At 52.2% G+C, this 18,049-nt stretch overlaps 1 protein-coding gene across 4 annotated transcripts; it reads left to right on the top strand.

The window, feature by feature from the left end:
• The first annotated feature begins 1,228 nt into the window (after window positions 1-1,228).
• Window positions 1,229-13,185, top strand: LOC138395086 (E3 ubiquitin ligase TRIM40-like). 4 transcript variants are annotated; one of them, XM_069487484.1, is made up of 5 exons: window positions 1,229-2,461; window positions 11,550-11,645; window positions 12,434-12,571; window positions 12,871-12,893; window positions 13,060-13,185. In XM_069487484.1, the coding sequence occupies exons 1-5, from the start codon at window positions 2,117-2,119 to the stop codon at window positions 13,118-13,120; spliced, it is 663 nt and encodes a 220-aa protein (XP_069343585.1). In that variant the 5' UTR covers window positions 1,229-2,116; the 3' UTR covers window positions 13,121-13,185. The 4 variants fall into 4 exon arrangements, 3 of the variants coding, with proteins under 3 accessions (XP_069343585.1, XP_069343584.1, XP_069343583.1); XM_069487483.1 differs by having other exon boundaries at window positions 11,550-11,649; window positions 12,330-12,571; XR_011235503.1 differs by having other exon boundaries at window positions 12,353-12,893; window positions 13,060-13,107.
• The last annotated feature ends 4,864 nt before the right edge of the window (window positions 13,186-18,049 follow it).

The following is an 18,049-nucleotide window of genomic DNA, read 5'->3' as shown; positions in this document are numbered from 1 at the left end:
TCCTGGCAACCTGCTCTCGTCCTCTAGGAGTCACCTCATTAGCACAGACCCAGGTGTGATTGAAAGGGGCTTATTATAAACAATAAGGGGTACATTTATCTGAACATAACCCCATCATAAGGGGCATCTGGACTTAGGATGGTTCAACTTATAATTTTCAACTTTATGATGGATTTATTGGGGTATTAAGTGTATATTCAACTTACAATATTTTTTACTTCGATGGGTTTATAAGGATGTAACCCAAGGAGCCATAAGCCAAGGAGCATCCATCCAAGGGTTTTAGGAGCTCTGTGCCAGGAACTGGGGATGGGGACCAAATATATATAATATTTTAAATTATGTCACAATATCACACAACTCCACAGCAAACAGTGGCAAAGTGGGACAGAGTGAGGGGCTGTGGGGTGAGATTTTTCAGCAAGAATCTTGGACCCTGGCTGGGCGTGGTGGCTCATGCCTGTAATCCTAGCACTCTGGGAGGCCGAGGTGGGTGGATCGTTTGAGCTCAGGAGTTCGAGACCAGCCTGAGCAAGAGCAAGACCCCGTCTCTACTAAAAATAGAAAGAAATTATATAGACAGCTAAAAATATATATAGAAAAAAAAATTAGCCAGGCATGGTGGCACATGCCTGTAGTCCCAGCTACTTGGGAGGCTGAGACAAGAGGATTCCTTGAGCTCAGGAGTTTGAGGTTGCTGTGAGCTAGGCTGATGCCATGGCACTCACTCTAGCCTGGGCAATAGACTGAGACTCTGTCTCAAAAAAAAAAAAAGAATCTTGGACCCTTAAAAGCCTCAAGTGGTAGCACTAATTAGTGCCCTCCCCCCCCCCCCCAAGAGTTCACCCAAAGTCAATGCCAAGACCAGCCTGACTGGAAGGGAGTTGGAGGATGGCGGGGCGGGCGGTTGATGTCCCAGCGTCATGAATAGGGGCCACAGGTCTGTGGTGCCCGGATCCTGAGGCTCCCTAAGCTGGGGTTCTAGGGTCCCCAGTCTGTGAGTCCAGTCTCAGTTCCTGTCCTATTTACGTCCAAAGGCCAAGGCTTTCCTCCTCCCCATGAGCAAACAAGCCACACCCTGCCCCAGCCAAAGTCCGTCTCCCCATCGGCTCCCCCAGGTCATGGGGAGTTTCATTTCCTGGTAATTCCGTGTTTCCAAGAACGGGAGAGTCTGTCCAGCTCCCCACCCCAGTTTTACTCACATAGGAACATACACAATTGGCACGATTTAAGAACCACTCACCTGCTGGCCGTGTCCCCAGGGCTGGAGCCCGAGAAAATGATCTGAAATTGTATCGGGGAATTGAGCTAAGGTATTGGAGGGCCAGGCGAGAGGCGGAGCAGGAGGCAAGGCGAGGGAACACCCAGCATTGGAGGGACGCGGCGGGGGAGCTTCTTTCTCTGGCTCATCTTTGGAAGCGGCTTGACAGGAAGAAACAAAGAGGCTTCACACATTATGTGAGTCTCTGGTCTGTTCTGTGTCCTGTTCTCTTTCTCTTTCTTTCACTGTGGGATCCATCTGACCCTGGATGGGATGTTGGGAGAACGACTGGCTGATGGGGATGCTGCTGCAATGGCTGGCGGTGACAGTGGACAGCCACCCAGCGTGGCCGCATGGGCCAGAGCAGTGCAAACTCCCGCCAAACTCTCCCACTGACAGCAGCCGGAGGGGACTCCAGTTGTGAGTTTATGACGGTCCGGCTGGCTTCTGGCCAAGGCAAGGACACCCTGGCCTTTTAATTCGGGGCCATAAAATACACACAGAAAGTTCTCCAGAGGAAAACAGAACTGCTTATTGAACCACCTGCTTCCTCCAGGGGTATGAAAAATAGAGACTTCGGGTTTAGCGAATACAAGGAAACCCGAGGGAGCGTGTCAAAGCTGATGAGACATTTCGGAAGCCCGCGCGGATCACGGTTTGTGCGGTTCATGCGGCGGCGCCCCTGATGGAGGGAGGGCAGTTCCCTGGAGCCGGAGCCTGAGCCTGGCCTCCAGCTGCCCAGGCCGCCTCCTCCCTGGGCCTCTTATCTGGGACTGGTGAGCGCAACGGGCCTTCCTTAGACCCGCTAGAGAAGGAGGCCCCGTAGACAGAGGCTGGTGGGGGCAGGAGGAGGCCATGGTCCCTTTGCACAAGGACAGCCGGGAGGACAGAATCTGCCCCATCTGCCAGGCGTGCCTGAAGGAGGCCGTGAGCACCGACTGCGGACACTTCTTCTGCCGAGTGTGCCTGACCCAGCACGTGGACAAGGCCTCGGCCTCTGGAGTCCTCTGCTGCCCCGTCTGCCGGAAGCCCTATTCCGAGGGGGTGCTGGGCACAGGCTACGTCTGCCTCAGCCACCAGAAGAGGGTGCGGATGTTCTGTGAGGAGAGGAGACTTCTCCTGTGTGTGGAATGCCTGCTGTCCCCCGAACACAAGTCTCATCGTGAGCTGCCCATTGCAAATGCCATCAGCCACTACAAGGTAAGGCTGGGTCACCGTAGCCAGCCCCCTGCCCCATCGCCTTGCGTCCCCCCTTCCTACCTGCTCACCTGTTCAGCTGGCACCTCAGAGAGGCTCGGCAGCTGACGCCGACCTTGTCTCTTCTGCTTCGTCCTGGTGTGGACCTTGTCTTTGCTTTTCTGCGCCTAGTTTGCTACTGATGCTCTAGTTTCAGGCCTCAGTGTGAGTCTGTCTAAAAGAGGAAACTGTCACTGTGATGCCGGATTCCCAGGAAGCGTAAGGCACTCTCGGCCTGCTCACCTGCAGAGGGAAGGGCATGGGCCAGATGATGCCAAACCCTTTCAGGACTAAGACTATACGGCCCCTGATTGATAATGCTAGAAGCTGGGCTAGAAACGTCATCAGATTTTACATGTGCAAGAATTCCCCTGCAAATACTGAAAGCTGGAAACTAGTGCATGAGTCTCTCTCTTCTTCCTGCGTTTGTCTTTTCTTTCCCTTCTCATTCCTTTCTATCATGATTTTTTTATCTTCTTTTATTAAATTTTAATCATAAAAGTTACACATACTCTTAGTATGTGTAACACTGTGAAACGGTAACACTGAAAGGTATAAAGTCAAAACTAAACATCTTTCTTCCTGCCTCCCGCCGTTCTCAGCCCCCACAGGTCGCCATTGTTAGATTTTTGTGTATCCTTCCAGAAAATCACACTCTTAAAACACATGCGCACACACACAAAGAATTCCCTATTTTTTTTGGTAACTCGTTTTTATCATCTAAAATCATCTTGGACATTTTCTCATTTTCCATCAGTATGTGTAGATCTTTTGAATTCTTTTCAACAATTGCGTGCTATTGAAGTCTGCGAATAGATCATGAATTGGCAGACATTGCATTATCTCAGGTTATTGTTTTGTTTTACGGTTACACACAATGTTGCAATGAATACTCTTCAACACATTTTGGAGGACATAAGGTAGGAATTTAACTTGACTTTTTCCCAGCGGTAGTTGATCTGTCCTGTCAGCATTTATTGAATAAGCCGTATAGTTTCCCCACCGACCAGATGCCAACTTCGTACGTAACATGCCATATATTCGTATTTGCTGGAGTATTTCCTTGACTCTCTATTTTGTTTTCTTCTGTCATTCCTGCCCATGAGTCAGACCATTTTATTATTTATTCTTTTCTGTTTGTTCTTACAAACCCTCGTGTCGAGGGCTGACCTGCAATAGATCGCGGCGAGGGAGCCGCTCTGCTGCGTCCGAAACCCCCACCCAGAAGCGGGTCGTCCACAGTGGTCTAGCGCCAGAGTCAGACCGATTCAGACATTAAACTTTTATGATATGTTTTAGTGTCGGGTATTGTGATAGACTCCTCATAATACTTTTATTTTTCAGAATTTTTGTGGATACTTATATATCTTTATTTCACCAATTGGCTTTAGAGTTATGTTTAGCAACCTTTTCCCCCACCCCAATCTAGTTAATATTCGATTGGTTGGAAATGTGACAATATTTCCCCATGGTGTCTTTCTATCCAATGGCGAAGGCAGGATTTCCAAAGTCTTCTTTCAGGTGCTTGACTTTTGGAGAACATGTTGTGTTACAAGGTGAGAAAGGAGGGGGGGAGGCGTCCAGACTGGAGGTAATTATGGAAAGGTGGGGAAATCATTCAAAAAGCCGAAGCGACAAAGTTCTCCTGGGTCCTAATGTGATTCCCTCGAGGTGCAGCGTCCACAGGAGTGGGGACAGGCGTGAGACGGAGAGACCTGGTCACTCGCTCAGCGACTTATCCGGGTCTGTGCTTTGTGTTGCGTGTTGTGCCAGGCATTGCAGGAAGTGCAGCGATGACTCACAGTCCTTGTCCTCAAGTCCATCCTTAAACGATGACGAGAAGCCTAGAACAAATAAATAACAGCATTTATTCATTAAAGAAAAACTGACGTTTCTGCTGTGTGTTAAGAGCGGAGCACAAGCTGGGAATCAACGATGAGCAAGACAGAGGCCATCCCTGCTGCCAGGAGCTTGCGCTTTAGTGAGGGGGACAGAAAAATTAGAGATCAAATGAGCTGTGAGTGTTTTATGAACTAGGAAGGAAAGAAACGAGGGTCTGAGATGCAGGGTAACAGGTGACCCATGTGAGTGTGGGCAGTGAGGGCTTCATGGAGGAGGTGACAGAGAAGCTGAGACCTGGACCGAGGCACAGACCGGGAGGCAGGGAGCACGTGCAGAGGCCCCGTCTGGAGAAGTCTTGTCGTAGAAGAATGCACCATAGAGTCTGAATGCTCAGGATTTACTGGTGCACCAGAAGTGAGGTGGGGGATGAACAGGATCAAAGATGACTCCATGAGTTTCTGGTCTGAGAAACCGAGTGGATGATGTGAAAGGTCATGACTTGGGGGAGCAGTTTGAATGAAACATCAAGAGTTTCATTTAGGACAAGTTGAGTCCAAGTTGAGAAACATCAGAGAAGAGTCTCAGATACACAGTTGGATATAAAATCCAGATCTCCAGAGTCTGGGGTAGTATTTCCACAGCCTAGAACAGAGATCTAGCAGAATAAAGACAATATTTAAATCCAAGGGAACTGATGTCGTATCCTCAGGAGAGAATCTAAGGAGAAAAGAAGTTCCAGGGCAAGGTCCTGGGAAAGGCCGTCGTTTAGGCAGAGGAGGACCCAGCCAAGGAGACTCACCCCAATAAGCCACAAGAAAGGCAGGAGTAAAGGAAGGGGAGTGGCGTATGTTAAGAAGTGACAGCAGGCCGGGCGCGGTGGCTCACGCCTGTAATCCTAGCACTCTGGGAGGCCGAGGTGGGTGGATCGCTCAAGGTCAGGAGTTCGAGACCAGCCTGAGCAAGAGCGAGACCCTGTCTCTACTAAAAATAGAAAAAAAATTATATGGACAACTAAAAATATATATATAGAAAAATTAGCCGGGCATGGTGGCACATGCCTGTAGTCCCAGCTACTCGGGAGGCTGAGGCAGGAGGATCGCTTGAGCCCAGGAGTTTGAGGTTGCTGTGAGCTAGGCTGACGCCACGGCACTCACTCTAGCCTGGGCAACAGAGTGAGACTCTGTCTCAAAAAAAAAAAAAAAAAGAAGTGACAGCAGATTGAGTTGAGCGAAGCTGCAGGCAGTAAGAGGTCCAGGAAGATGACAGCAGAGAAGCGACCGTCGGGCCGGGAGGAGACACCCTGTAGCACTGGGGCAGCAGGGAACAAAGGAAGGTGTCTGCCAGCGTAGGTAACTGCAGTTTTGGAGATGGCTCGGGCGTTCTGGTTTTTATTTCCTCAGTGACATGTGAGGAAGGAACGTCAGCAGTGTGGGTGGAGGTCAGGGTGGGAAAGCTTTGACGAGAGAGAAGACGGCGGGATATAGTTTGGGAGAGTGAACCTACGAGAGACCGACTAGTGGTGGCAGGCGGTTTGGAGCACCAGTTTGAGGCTTGAAATTAGGGATTTAACATGTTTCAAGAGGCCCCTTGCGGACAGACAGACAGCGAAAAGGTGATGGCTCCTTTACCCCAAGGATGAAGAGTTGTCTGAAAAATAACAGGCAGAGGGAGAGGCGAGAGAGTCGGGGTATTTCTGAAGAAGTGATTCTAATAACGGATCCTGTGTGCGCTCGCGGATGTTGATAGCACAGATCTGAAATTAAGGGGTTTCTTTTTAATGATTTTTTTTACTCTGTTTCTATTTCTTTGAAGTAAAATTTAGATTAAATATTGTAGTTTATGTTCTTTTTAAAGGAATTCTGTAATCCCTGACTGTACTCTAGGGAGACTGAAAAATTTATAAATCTGCACAGTCTTACTTGTATACCTGTCTCCTCCCTGACGGACCAGTGCTGGTGCCAGGCCCTGCAGTGCGTCCTGCTGGCTCCATCAGCGTGTGGCAGCCACTCAGCTGTTCCCCTGGGCTGGGACATGAACGCTGCGGGCGAGGCTTCTGTCCCCGAAGACTCCCTGTCACACGTCCCCCAGCACCAGGGCAGGAACTTGACGTGACTGCGCCAAAGGCGTTTATCTTTCGGACAATAAGCCACATGAGTTATGCTTCACCTACGTTTTTCTTATTCTGTTATTTCTTTTCTTTTTAATTGCATTTTGGGGGCAATAATTTTAGAAATTTGTATTTAGGTGTGTTCTATTCATTTTAACAACTCAATCTCCATGTCTTGAATACTCAGAAATTTGTCTAATACGATTATACTGTCCTGTGTTATTTTTAAAGATTAATTCCTGGTTTATATGGAATGTAATATAGCGTGTTGTGTGAAGAATGACTCCGTGTTAATTTTTCTTTATTCTGGTATCCAGTTGTCCCCAACATTTCTATAGTAGTGAGGGCTCTCCCATTCATGTGGTGGTGTTTCTGGCGTGACATAAATTAAGTAATATAATGGACTTTTTGTTACTCTATTCCATTGATTATTTTTCTGTTTTAAGGTTATTATGCAGTTTTATTTGTTTGTTTGTTTTAGAAAGACAAGATCTTGCTCTGTTGCCCAGGCTGATCATAGCTCAGCATAACCTCAAACTCCTGGGCTCAAGTGATCCTCCTGCCTCAGCCTCCCAAGTAGCTGGGACTACAGGCCCCACCATGCCCCAATAATTTTTTATTTTTTTGTAGAAACAAGGTCTCTCTATGTTGCCCAGGCTGGTCTCCAACTCCTGGGCTCAAATGATCCTCCCACCTTGACCTCCCAAAGGGCTGATATTGCAGGCGTGAGCCGCTGTGTCCAGCCATTATTACATAGTTTTGATACTTGTTAGTTTATGGTTCGTTTTTACATCTAGCAGCATCTTTGCCGTTTAATTTTTTTCTCTTCCATAATATTCAGAGATTAACAATTTTTTGTTACCTGATATTCTTGTTGACTGTCCTTTCAGATGAATGCTCTCATACAATGTTTCTGAGTTTTCTAGAGCATTGCCTGAGATTTTAATGGTCATTGCATTAAATTTGTTGATTACTTTAAGAATCATGAGTTTCGGGGGCTTATTTAGTCTTCTCACCCAGTAGCAGGATATATCACTAAGAGTTTTCCTTCACATATATGAATCAGATGTTAAATTGTCCTTATTTAAACCTCATGTGCCCTGACTCTATTAAGAGTAGCTATATAGTTTATAACATTAGTTTTTGGCAGTTTGTACTTGTAGATTCAAATGAGAGTCTTTGCCGAGCTCATATGTTTATGCATGCATCCTTTAAGTTAATCTCCTAACATTTTCTAAATCAGAATCGTGGGTGATATCACTTTTATCCATATTTCTGGACACTGTTTTTTCTGCAAAGATCGTGCATTTTGAAAGTTGGTATTTTTTTTACTGTGTCAGAGATAGGAACTTTTCATTTAACAACTTTTTCTTTTATATATTTTGTTAGTAAATTGAGAACAAATTTTAATTTGCTAAGTTCTCATGTTTCATCATTATTTAATGCCCTTTTTAATAAAATTTTTTTTTATTTTAATATGATTTCAAATGTGAAGTCACATTTTATCTGGCAGCTGACAGAATGACAAACTCTTACAAATGTTCATTAAGGCAAGACAGGTCTTGGACTATTTTCTATATTTCAATTTATCTTTTTTTTCTCTAAGGAATTTTTTGGTAAATAAAAGTTTATAGAATTTTGCTTTTTAATTACAATGAGTATCTTATTCACCTGATATGCACCCATTAAATATCATTTTAATGAAAAAAATTATGAATAAGTATTTTTAAAAACAGAGACTTTACTTTATTCATTTTGAATATTGTCAATGATATGTCTGTGTTACCTTCAACTGTTCCATGTACTACCTTTATTGCTGTTATCTTCGCTTTCTTTTTTCATTTACACGGTGTCTGTGGTTGCCTTTATTAAACTTTAAACCGCCAGGTGATAGGACTGTGGCTTTTGAACTGGCCCTTAGCAAGCTGACTCTGACAGGCAGGACAAGAGCGTTCCTGGCTGGGGAAGCAAAGCTAAGCATGGGGAGGGGCGGCTGCAGGGCGCGTCCAGGCAGCCGAAGCAGCCCTGTGTGCTGGTGACAGAGGGCCGAGGAGCCCCAAGGACACCGGAAGTGTAACCTGGGGTTGGGAGCCTTGGATGCTGGGGAGGGAGTCCGGCTCGTCTGTGCTGAGGAGAGGCCTTTGGGGGGAGGAACACAGGTAAGGGTGAAACATGACAGATTCGAGCTGAGTGGCAGGTACAGTGGCAGGCAGGCCCCAGGACAGACGCATGGCGGTCAAGAGGGGCGCACTGCAGAAGGGGTGGGAAGGGGACAGCAAGAGTGACTCCTCCACGCTGGTTCTGAGTGGCTGGCAGGGCTGCAGGAGGTACTTAGCGCTCGGTCGGAAACATGAGATTGTAGGAAAAAGATTTGATTTGAGATTGTGACAGGATCTGAAGCCTCCAGAGTGGAAAGCTAAGGGCGAGGTTAGAGACAGGAAAGGGTCGAGGAGCCACCCCGGGAAGGCTTCTTTCTGCAGGAAAAATGGGGCAGCGAGGAAGCAGGAGGGGGTAGCAGGGGTCCGGGAGGGACCCGAGGACGGGGCCTTGTGGATTTCAGGGCTGGAGATCACAGGTGACCGCGGAGAGAGACGTTTCCAAGGAGAGACGGGAAACAAGGCAGAGGGCGAGGAATGAGGGCCGTCCGGACGCGAGGACAGCGAGGACAGACTGCTCAGCTGTGGGGACGGACAGAGAGCAGGCGGGAGGGTGAGGGCGGCTGTTTGTGCCTCGAGCCCGGACTTCACGCTCACACAGGCGATTCCACACCAAGCCCGCCTGCCACGCCTCCCGCCAGACCCGCCAGCGACATTCATGTTGGCCATTTGTCACCTCCCACCCCCTCCATGAGGTTTCTATCCCCTCTCTGCTGGGAAACGCCTGCAGGCAACCCCCAGTGACGTGGCACATTTTTGGTCACTTTGTGGTGACATCGCTGTCTCCTCTGCTGACTGAAGCTGTTTGCCGAATGCCCTCGCTGACCTCCGACCCGGGACCTCGATTCCACCCGCAGAGTCTCAGGCCACCTCTGTCCCTTGACTTCTGCCTGTACAGCTCCAAAATCTCCAAAAAATTGTTTTTGACCTGAGGTGAGAAGGATTTGGTTAATGAAACACACTCTTCGGTTAATAGTGCAGCCTCCCCTTTAGTGCACAAGTCCTTTCCTTGTGTCCTTTATTCCCATTTCCACACCGTTCCTCCCCCACCCGCTCCGTGGACAGCCGCTTGAATACTCGCTGTCTTCTTATTGGTAGATTTGGCAAAACACATATTGCCGTTTTGTGTCTGAATATTAATTTACAAAATGGTGTGCTACTATTGACCTCATTCTTTTCCACACCACACCCCATCTGTAAGATCGACCCATGTTTGTGTCAAACAGTCCCTGACTTCTGACAGCTCCGTGGTGTCCCACCGCGGGATCTGCCACATCTTACTTAACCGTCCCCAGGAACGGACTTTACGTGACTCCAACTCTGCTGCCACAAAACTGCTGTGGTGCGCACGTCCTCGCAGGACCCAAGTGGAGAATTCTCTAGGATGCTGACCCAGAAACGGGACCACTGGGTCACAGAAGGAAGCACGCCGGTGGCTGGGACCCTCCAGAACGGCTGTGGCAGACACGTCTCCCAGCCAGCCGGGGGTCCTGGGGGCCCCACGCGTCTGCCTGCCGGCCATCACCCAGCTGTCTCATTGTCATTACTCCGACGGGTGTGGAACAATTTGATTGTTGGGTTAATTTCCATTTCTCTAATCACCGAAGAGCTGGGGCGCCTGTTCACATGTGTCATACAGCCTGTTGCGTTCTCTCTCCTGTGAGTTAACTGTTCACACGCTTTGCAGGTTTTTCTGTTGGGTTCCTGCCTTCTTGCTGACGTGCAGGCTTACCTTTCTCTGTTCTACGTATAATTCTCGTTGGTTATAGACCTTAAAGATGTCACCTCCTGGTCTGGCATTTCTCTGTTAATTTTGTCCGTGGTGCTGTCATTGAACAGAAATACTTAACTGTGATGCAATCAAATTTAAAGTTTCCCTCATGGCGTGTGCTCTGGGGGGCTGTTTATGACATCTTTCTCTACACGCAGGTCACAAATCTGTTCTCTAACATTGTTTTCTATTGATTTTATGATTTTGCCTTTCCCACACAGGTCTTTGATCCTTCCGGAGTCACCCTCACATATGGTTCTAGGTGGGGAGCGGTTTTATTTCTCTTTTATCGTAAGCCGGTTTTCTCCTGTCCGTCTTCTACACATTCTGCCCCTCCCCCCTGATTTGTGCACTCCACGTTCTTCTAAAATTCCTTTGTAACCACGTGTCTGTCTCCGAGCTCTCCCCTCTGTCATTTCCCACTTCTTCTTGCCCCGGTGCTGCGGTTGTTACTGTGGCCTCGAAGGCTTTTGTTACCAGGTGGGGCAAGGACACTTCGCAACTCATCTAACAGTCGGTGACACGAAGGATGTTTCCGGAGTCTTTGGCCGACATCCTCCCCTTCCTTCCACTTTGGCTCATTACAGGCCTGTGTGGACACCAGGGCCAGATTTGTCTATTTTTGCTCCTCTCACAGCTCATCAAAAACCTGAAAGCAAATTTTTTTGGAAATTCAGATCGTCCATCCCATTCATAGCTTCGGGGACACAGTGACCTGTGCAGATACCGGCTTAAGATTGGGAGAGCGAGCGCGTGGCCGCCTGCGCTGTGCCTCGCCCCACCCAGGGGTGTCGCCTCCGTCCCGTCCCGGGAGGGCCAGGGAGCGGCGGGACCGGAGCCGCCTCCTCCCCCTCAGGCGCTTCTCCCCAGACCGGCTTCGCCACGAGATCCTCCCGTGACTTTAGTATGTCGGGAGAAAAGCTCCATGCAGTCAAGTAGAAGTGGCTCGAATACTGCTATTTTTGTGTGGTTCTAAGCCTTAAAAACATTTAGTCATTACCTTTTCCTCATAATTACCCCCTAACTAAAATCTCCAGGTCCTTACCCCAGGCGTGACACCTGACCAGCACCTACTTTGGCCTCATGCTGGGTTCAGAGCCCCGCTGTGTCCCACCGGCTCCTGCAGGGGGCGCCACCCTCACCCGGTGTGACAAGCAGGTGTGCCTGTGTCTCTAGGAGCGACTCAACCGCCGCAGCAGGAAGCTCAGAAAGGACATCGCAGAGCTTCGCCGGCTCAAGGCTCAGGAGGAGGAGAAGCTGCAGGCCCTGCAGGTGGGTTTCGCAGATTCCCGGAGGGGCTACTGAGTGTCTCAGGGCCCCTCCATCCTGCTGGGCACAGGGTCCCCCTGGAGCAGCCTGCTGGGGGGGGGTTGGGGGTGGGGGAAGGTCGTGGAGGCTGCAAACCTGGGTGTTGGCCTCGGCTTCAGGCTTTGCAGGCTGAGCACCGGGCAGGCTAAGCCCTTGACCTTCACGTGACTTAGATGGTAAACGAGAACCAATCCCGGCCGAGCCCGCTCCCCCTGGCTCATGGGGAGGCGTAAGGATCAAAGGAGACCAGCGTCTCACCAGCTGACGTCACTGACAAACCACAGGTCTCCGTTTCTGTCCCCGACAGTCTGCATTCCTTTTCCTTTCGCTCACTCGAGCGTGGCATCCGTCCTCACCTTACGACCTAAAGGGGTTAAAGGCAGGCAGTGAGAAGACACAGCTGAGCGGCACGTGTGTGTCTCTGTGTGCGTGTGTGTGTCCCACCGCGGTAAGACACGGCGTCTACGATGTTCTCAAGAGTGTGCGGTGGGGAGCGGGACGTCCCGCCTGTGCGGGGAGCACAGCCCTCTCTGCAAGGCCTGCGACATGCACAGGCAGCGGCCTGAGGGAAGAGGGCTGGATCCGCATTCCCACTCAGACTCTCAGGCCGCGACGGGCCAGGGGGGAGCGAATGCCACTGAGCCTTAGGGGCCCCTGCTCTGTGGCTCCAGGTGGACCACGGGAACCACAGGCTGGAGGCGGAGCTGCAGAGCCGGCACCGAACCCGGGCACAGCTGGGCGCCGTCCCCCAGCAGCGGCTGGACCAGCCGGAGGACGAGCCCGCAGCGGTGGTCAGAATCCTCGAGGTGTCCAGAGCAGCAGCACAGCTCAGCAGCCTGGTCGCCGACCTGGAGAGGACGGCCCAGGAGCTGGATGCCAGCACGCTGCAGGTGCACAGCCGAGGCCTTGCCCAAAGCTGGGATCCGCCCCGTTCCGGGCAGCCTGCCTGCTGCAGCCCTCTGGGAGGTGGGAGAGGGAGGGGCTCATGGGACATGTGGTGACGTGTGCTGGTGGTGGCTTATCCCAGGCCACAGGATGCTGCTGCAGCAGAGTGTGTACAGAAGGGGGTGCTATCCCCCCAGGTCTCAAGGTGGCACCCTGGAGTGGACTCCGAGAGTGAGTTGGGAAGGGAATTTGGGGGTGACAGGAGCCTGAGAGCTGACTGCGATTCTCTCTCTCTCCCTCCCAGAACGCCAGTGACGTGCTGAGCAGGTGAGTGTGCCGGCAGCCCGGTCCCCACCACAGATGCGCGGGCTCCACCCAGGCCAAGGGGACCCAGGCTCCCTTAGCCTCGGCGTCTTCATGCCACGCGGCCGGTGCAGGAGTCAACGGAGTATATGCACATACATGAATTCATGAGGGGTCTCTTTGTTCCTAGGAGTGCTCCACAGAAACTAGAGGGTCTCTATCCCGAGTTGGAGAAAAGAGTCGGTGAATGACTTTTCCAGCCACGCCCAGCAGCTCTGGCCTGTTCACACCAGGGCCGCCTCACTGCAGGCTCAGCTCGGCCTCCTCTCTCCCTCCTCCCACCTGTCCAGCCCCCAGTAGGTGCAGCCGGTGCACCTGCAGGCCTGCCACCTCCTGAACACGTCCCCACTTCCTCAACCACAGCCATCACCTGCTGCCCGACCCTCTGGCCCCAGGACAGTAGCCCCAACCTCCTTCCTGAGCGGAGCTTGAGGCCATGGTGGGGGTCACGGTCCACGACCTCCAGGGCCCTTTGCAAGATCGGCATTTTACCTGCAAACCGATGGTGCCAACCCTCTGTCACAACCTCATATCAGAGTAGGTGTGCCCAGGCGTCTGGGTGGCACGAGCTCACCAGCGGTGGTGCCACCTCGGCACGGGGAGCCCGGCAGGCGTGTTGGCAGGAATATTCCCCCCGAGCTCCTGTAGCGCCTGTTGTCTGTACCACCCACCTGGGCCTTTCCATGTCATCGTTGTGGCGGAGGGACTCAAAGGCAGCCCCGTGAGCCTCCCCGCTGGCACTCACACCCTGGGAGGGCCCCTCTCGAGTGTGAGTGGGACCTGTGACTGGCTTCCAATGCAGGGAACATGGCGAAGGTGACGCGTGTCCCCTGTGACTGTGTTGCTGTGTCGGGCTCTGCTTTGCCAGCAGACTCACTCTCGAGACTCTCCCTGCTGTCCTGACGAAGCAAGTGGCCCCTGGGTAAGGACCTGCAGGCACCCTCCAGGGGTCCAGGGCAGCCCACAGTCCCAGTCCGGGCAACAGGAAGCGGAGTCTTGTGGCTGCAAGAACCTAAATTCTGCCGACGACCTGAGTGAACGTGGAAGTAGATTCCTCTCTAGGTGTAGACCCAGTCCAGCCCGCACCTCAGTTACAGCTTGTGAGACCAGCAGAGGCCCCAGCGAAGCTGTGCCCAAGGCTCTGACCCACAGAATCTGTGAGACAACAAATACGTGTTGTTTTAGGGCAGTAGCTTTGCGGGTGTGTGGCCGTTTTTAGGGAGCCATGGAGAAGTAACACGGTTGTCTATGGGTTTGTGCATGTGTCTCACTTCTTTGGGGGACCAAGGACAACGCTCTGTGTCCTCAGTGTCTGGAACAGCCCGGCTCACAGTTGGTGTCAGTAAAATCGTAAACGGATGCGTGAATGAACGGACAGAAAGCGTAAGGGCCCTTCGTGACCTTCCGTATTTAAAGGACACCATCAGTTGCCTTTTAGCCGGTCCTCACTGAGCCCGTGACGAGGCCGTCAGCACTGCGCTAGCGCTGAGGGAGGCAGGGAGCAAAACCTGGCCACAAGGAGGTGCCACGTGGCCGTGCGAAGCGCGAAAACTTGGGGGTCAGACTGGAGTTCAGGTCCCGGAGTCACTTAGCTTCTCTGAGCTCTGCAGCACCCTGTAAAAGGAGGGGGATGGGCCTGTGGCCTGGGGTCGCTGTCAGAATTCACACCGTGCATGCCGGGTGCCAACGTATCGTAGACTCAAGCATGTTATTCCATCTTTAACAACTTGCCCTCCCCTCCGCGAGTGGTAACCGAGCTGTGGAACCAGGACACACACATGGAATAACAAGGGAATGTGTCACTGCATTCAGGTAGGCAGTCACTAACTGCCAAGTGCTCTGGGAATCCAGAGGGGACACGAGGGGGCCGGGAAAGTCAGGGTAGGCTTTGTGGGGGAGGTGGGGATTGGACAGGTGGGAGAGAGAGGTGAGAACGTTCCAGGTCAGGATAGCCACACAAATGAAAGCAGGGAGGTAGGGAAAAGCCAGGGCACGTGGCAGGAGTGTGGGGAAACGGGTCTGGTCAGTGTGGAATTTTCAGGAATGGGGAAGACTGGAAGCCGGCAGGCTGGACGGGTGATGCCATGACTTTGTGACATTGCGACATCGTGAGCCATCAGAGGTTTTGAGTCGGGAGTGAAGGGAAAGTGGTGTTTAAGGAGAACCAGTCTGGAACCCTTGTGCACGATGGACTGGGCGGGATTGGGGGTGGGGGAGGAGAAGGAGCCTGGCATGGGTGTTCGGGAAGAGAGTGTGGGTGCTCGGCAGGGAGCTGCAATCTCAGAGAAGCACGAGACCCCCAAAGAACAAGGCAGTAGCCAGGGAAGGAACACTCCTCAAGGTGACGGCCAACAATGCTGCGTCCCAGGCGGGGCTGATGTCACGAGAGAACGAGTACCAGGCGGGGAGGAGGCTGCCAGCCCTGGGGTCTCTCCCCTGGAGAGAAGTCCGGGCACCGCAGGCGCTGCCAGGCCTCCCGGGCCCTGCTCCGACCACCGGGCCGCGGGGACCACCGCAGATGGCTGGCCAGTCACATCTCTGACGCGGCCCTTTGAGAAAGACCTTATCAAAGAGGGACAAGGATGATTAGCTGAAAGCGCCAGGGTCCCTGGGAGACTCAGAGGGGTCCTCGAGGAATGTGTCGGTGGCGGAAGAGCAGCCGCAGGGGCATCAGGGCCGCGCGGGAGTCCACGCCCGAGCTGCTGAGGGGCCGCAGGCTACTCCAGTCCCCACGCGCCCTGGGACCCCGAGCCCTGTCCTACCGGTTTCCTGCGTACAACATGCCACCGTGTGGTGGTCACGGGCACAGACGGGAGCGCAGCCTCCTGCACCCGTGTGCCCTGCTGCTTACGATCGGCTGGTTTGGAACCAGTCACTCGACCCCACACGCCAGTTCTCCTCTGCATGAAATGGGGACTTTAATAATAGCACCTGCCTCAGGGGCTGCTGTGAGGATGAAGTGAGTTCATGCACGAAATGGTCACTGTGCTGTCTGGCCACATGAGTGCTATGCCCGCTTGTTCCCGTGACCAGCAGGTTTGCACCTCTAGCTCTTCCTACGGGAATTGGTGACTGGTGCTGTCCCCTCCCCACCACCCCACCCCACCCCTGCCGGAGCTTCCCTTGAGGCCTGGCTGATGGTGGAAAATCTCATTTTCCTCATTTCCGTGTCTGTCCATATAATAAACTTGCTTGTTACTTGAACTAACTCAAATGGGTGTCCCTTTGCATTAGAAAGAGTTGCTACAATGTCAGCTGTGGAAAACTCAGGTGTAGACGTGTGGGTGTTAATGTGTGGGGTGGTCCTTTGGAGTCTTGGAAGGGGGACAGGGAGCCTGGGGCCTCCAGACCCTGGCGCTGCTGTGCAGGGCCGCTGGGCGGGGCCTGGAAGCCCTGGAGCTCCCCCAGCTGCCTGGCCTTGAAGCCACCGTTTCGGGATCTGTCCACGTCCCCTGCTGACTCCACAGGCTGAAAGCAAGGAAACGTCAAGTGAAATCACCCTAGAGGAGGAGCAGGTACTGATAGGCCAGCATGGGTATTTCCACGCACCAGCAGTTTTATGTCTCGGTGGAAGCAACGCAAATTGCCTTTCTGAATCCCAGTCGCTCGTGGGAAGGGCAGCCGGTATTAAACCATTCACCAGGACCCGCCCGGGCGTCTATTTCTGAATGAGGCAGTGCGGTGTGATGGTTAAGAACTTTCGAGGCCAGGTATGGTGGCTCACGCCTATAATCCCAGCACTTTGAGAGGCTGAGGTGGGAGGATTGCTTGAGGCCAGGAGTTCAAGACCAGCCTGGGCAACATAGCGAGACCCTGCCTCCACAAACAATAAAAAGAAGAGCTCTGGGGTCAGACATGGATTACAATCCTGGCTGTGTGATCCTGGCTGAGCAACTAATCACAACCCAACAGGCCTCAGCTCTCAACTTTCAAAGGGGGATAATCACAGGATCCAGCTGGGTATGGTGGCTCCAGCCTGCAGTCCCGGCTACTTGGCAGGCTGGGGCAGGAGGACTGCCTGAGCCCAGGGGCCTGTGCCCAGCCTGGGCTATACGGTGAGACCGCAACTATTAAAAAAAGATAGTGTCTACCTCACAGAGTCACCAAGGTTCGGTGACATAAGGTGTGTAACCCTCCCCCCAGCACCAGGCCAGGATCTCCACACACACATACTGTACGGCCTCACAGTCATTTGCAAAGACCCAGCTAAAACTAATACAGATAGAAAAACAGAATCCACTTCTTAGTGGAATCTCAGGTTTTAGAGCTTTGGGTATGTTTCATGATATAGGCACTTGTGTGCGCCTGTTTTATTTTTTGGAATACACAACATTTTATGTGAAATCCTGAAGACCCCAGGGAAAGCGGCACAACCCCCCCCAGTCCCCGGCTCCTGACGGCCACGTCTCTTCCCACCGCTGCGCTGAGGGTGGACGACAGAACTCGGGCGATTCCAGCCTGCGCCTGCCCACGCCGCGCCCTCTCCCTTTGAGGCTGGACCGGCTGGTGCCCTCCTCTCAGGGAGCAGCAGGGAGGTGACGGAACTTTGCAGTTTATGTCTGAGCAGAGCAAACAGCTACTGTTAAAGATACTGCGGGGGAAGGGCATGATTAAGCAGAATAAAACACAGCAAGAGCTAGAAAATAAAATATGGTCTCTTGGTGCAGTTAATACTTTTTTTTCTTGTTTTGAGACAGAGTCTTGCTCTGTTGGTCTGGTAGAGTGCCGTGGGATCATAATAGCTCACGGCAACCTCAAACTCCTGGGCTCAAGCGATCCTCCTGCCTCAGCTTTCCGAGTAGCTGGGACTACAGGCGCACGCCATGGCCCCCAGCTAATGTTTCTATTTTTAGTAGAAACGGGGTCTCACTCTTGCTCAGGCTGGTCTCGAACTCCTGCGCTCAAGTGATCTCCCGCCTCAGCCTCCCAGAGTGCCAGGATTACAGGCGTGAGCCACCACTACCAGCCAACACAATACTTCTGTCATGCATAGGATTTACAATCCCACCGTGGGACGACTGACAACGTTTCCCAAATCCTAGGCAGCCGTGCGTGAGCGCACAGACCAGAACGAGCGCCGGCAGGGGACTTCTGGTTCGCGGGTAGCCAGGGTCTTCACA

This window comes from Eulemur rufifrons, chromosome 15 (assembly GCF_041146395.1).
Source record: "Eulemur rufifrons isolate Redbay chromosome 15, OSU_ERuf_1, whole genome shotgun sequence".
Taxonomy (NCBI): domain Eukaryota; kingdom Metazoa; phylum Chordata; class Mammalia; order Primates; family Lemuridae; genus Eulemur; species Eulemur rufifrons.
The sequence above is the reverse complement of the archived record's forward strand: the minus strand, read 5'-3'. Positions and strand labels throughout refer to the sequence as shown.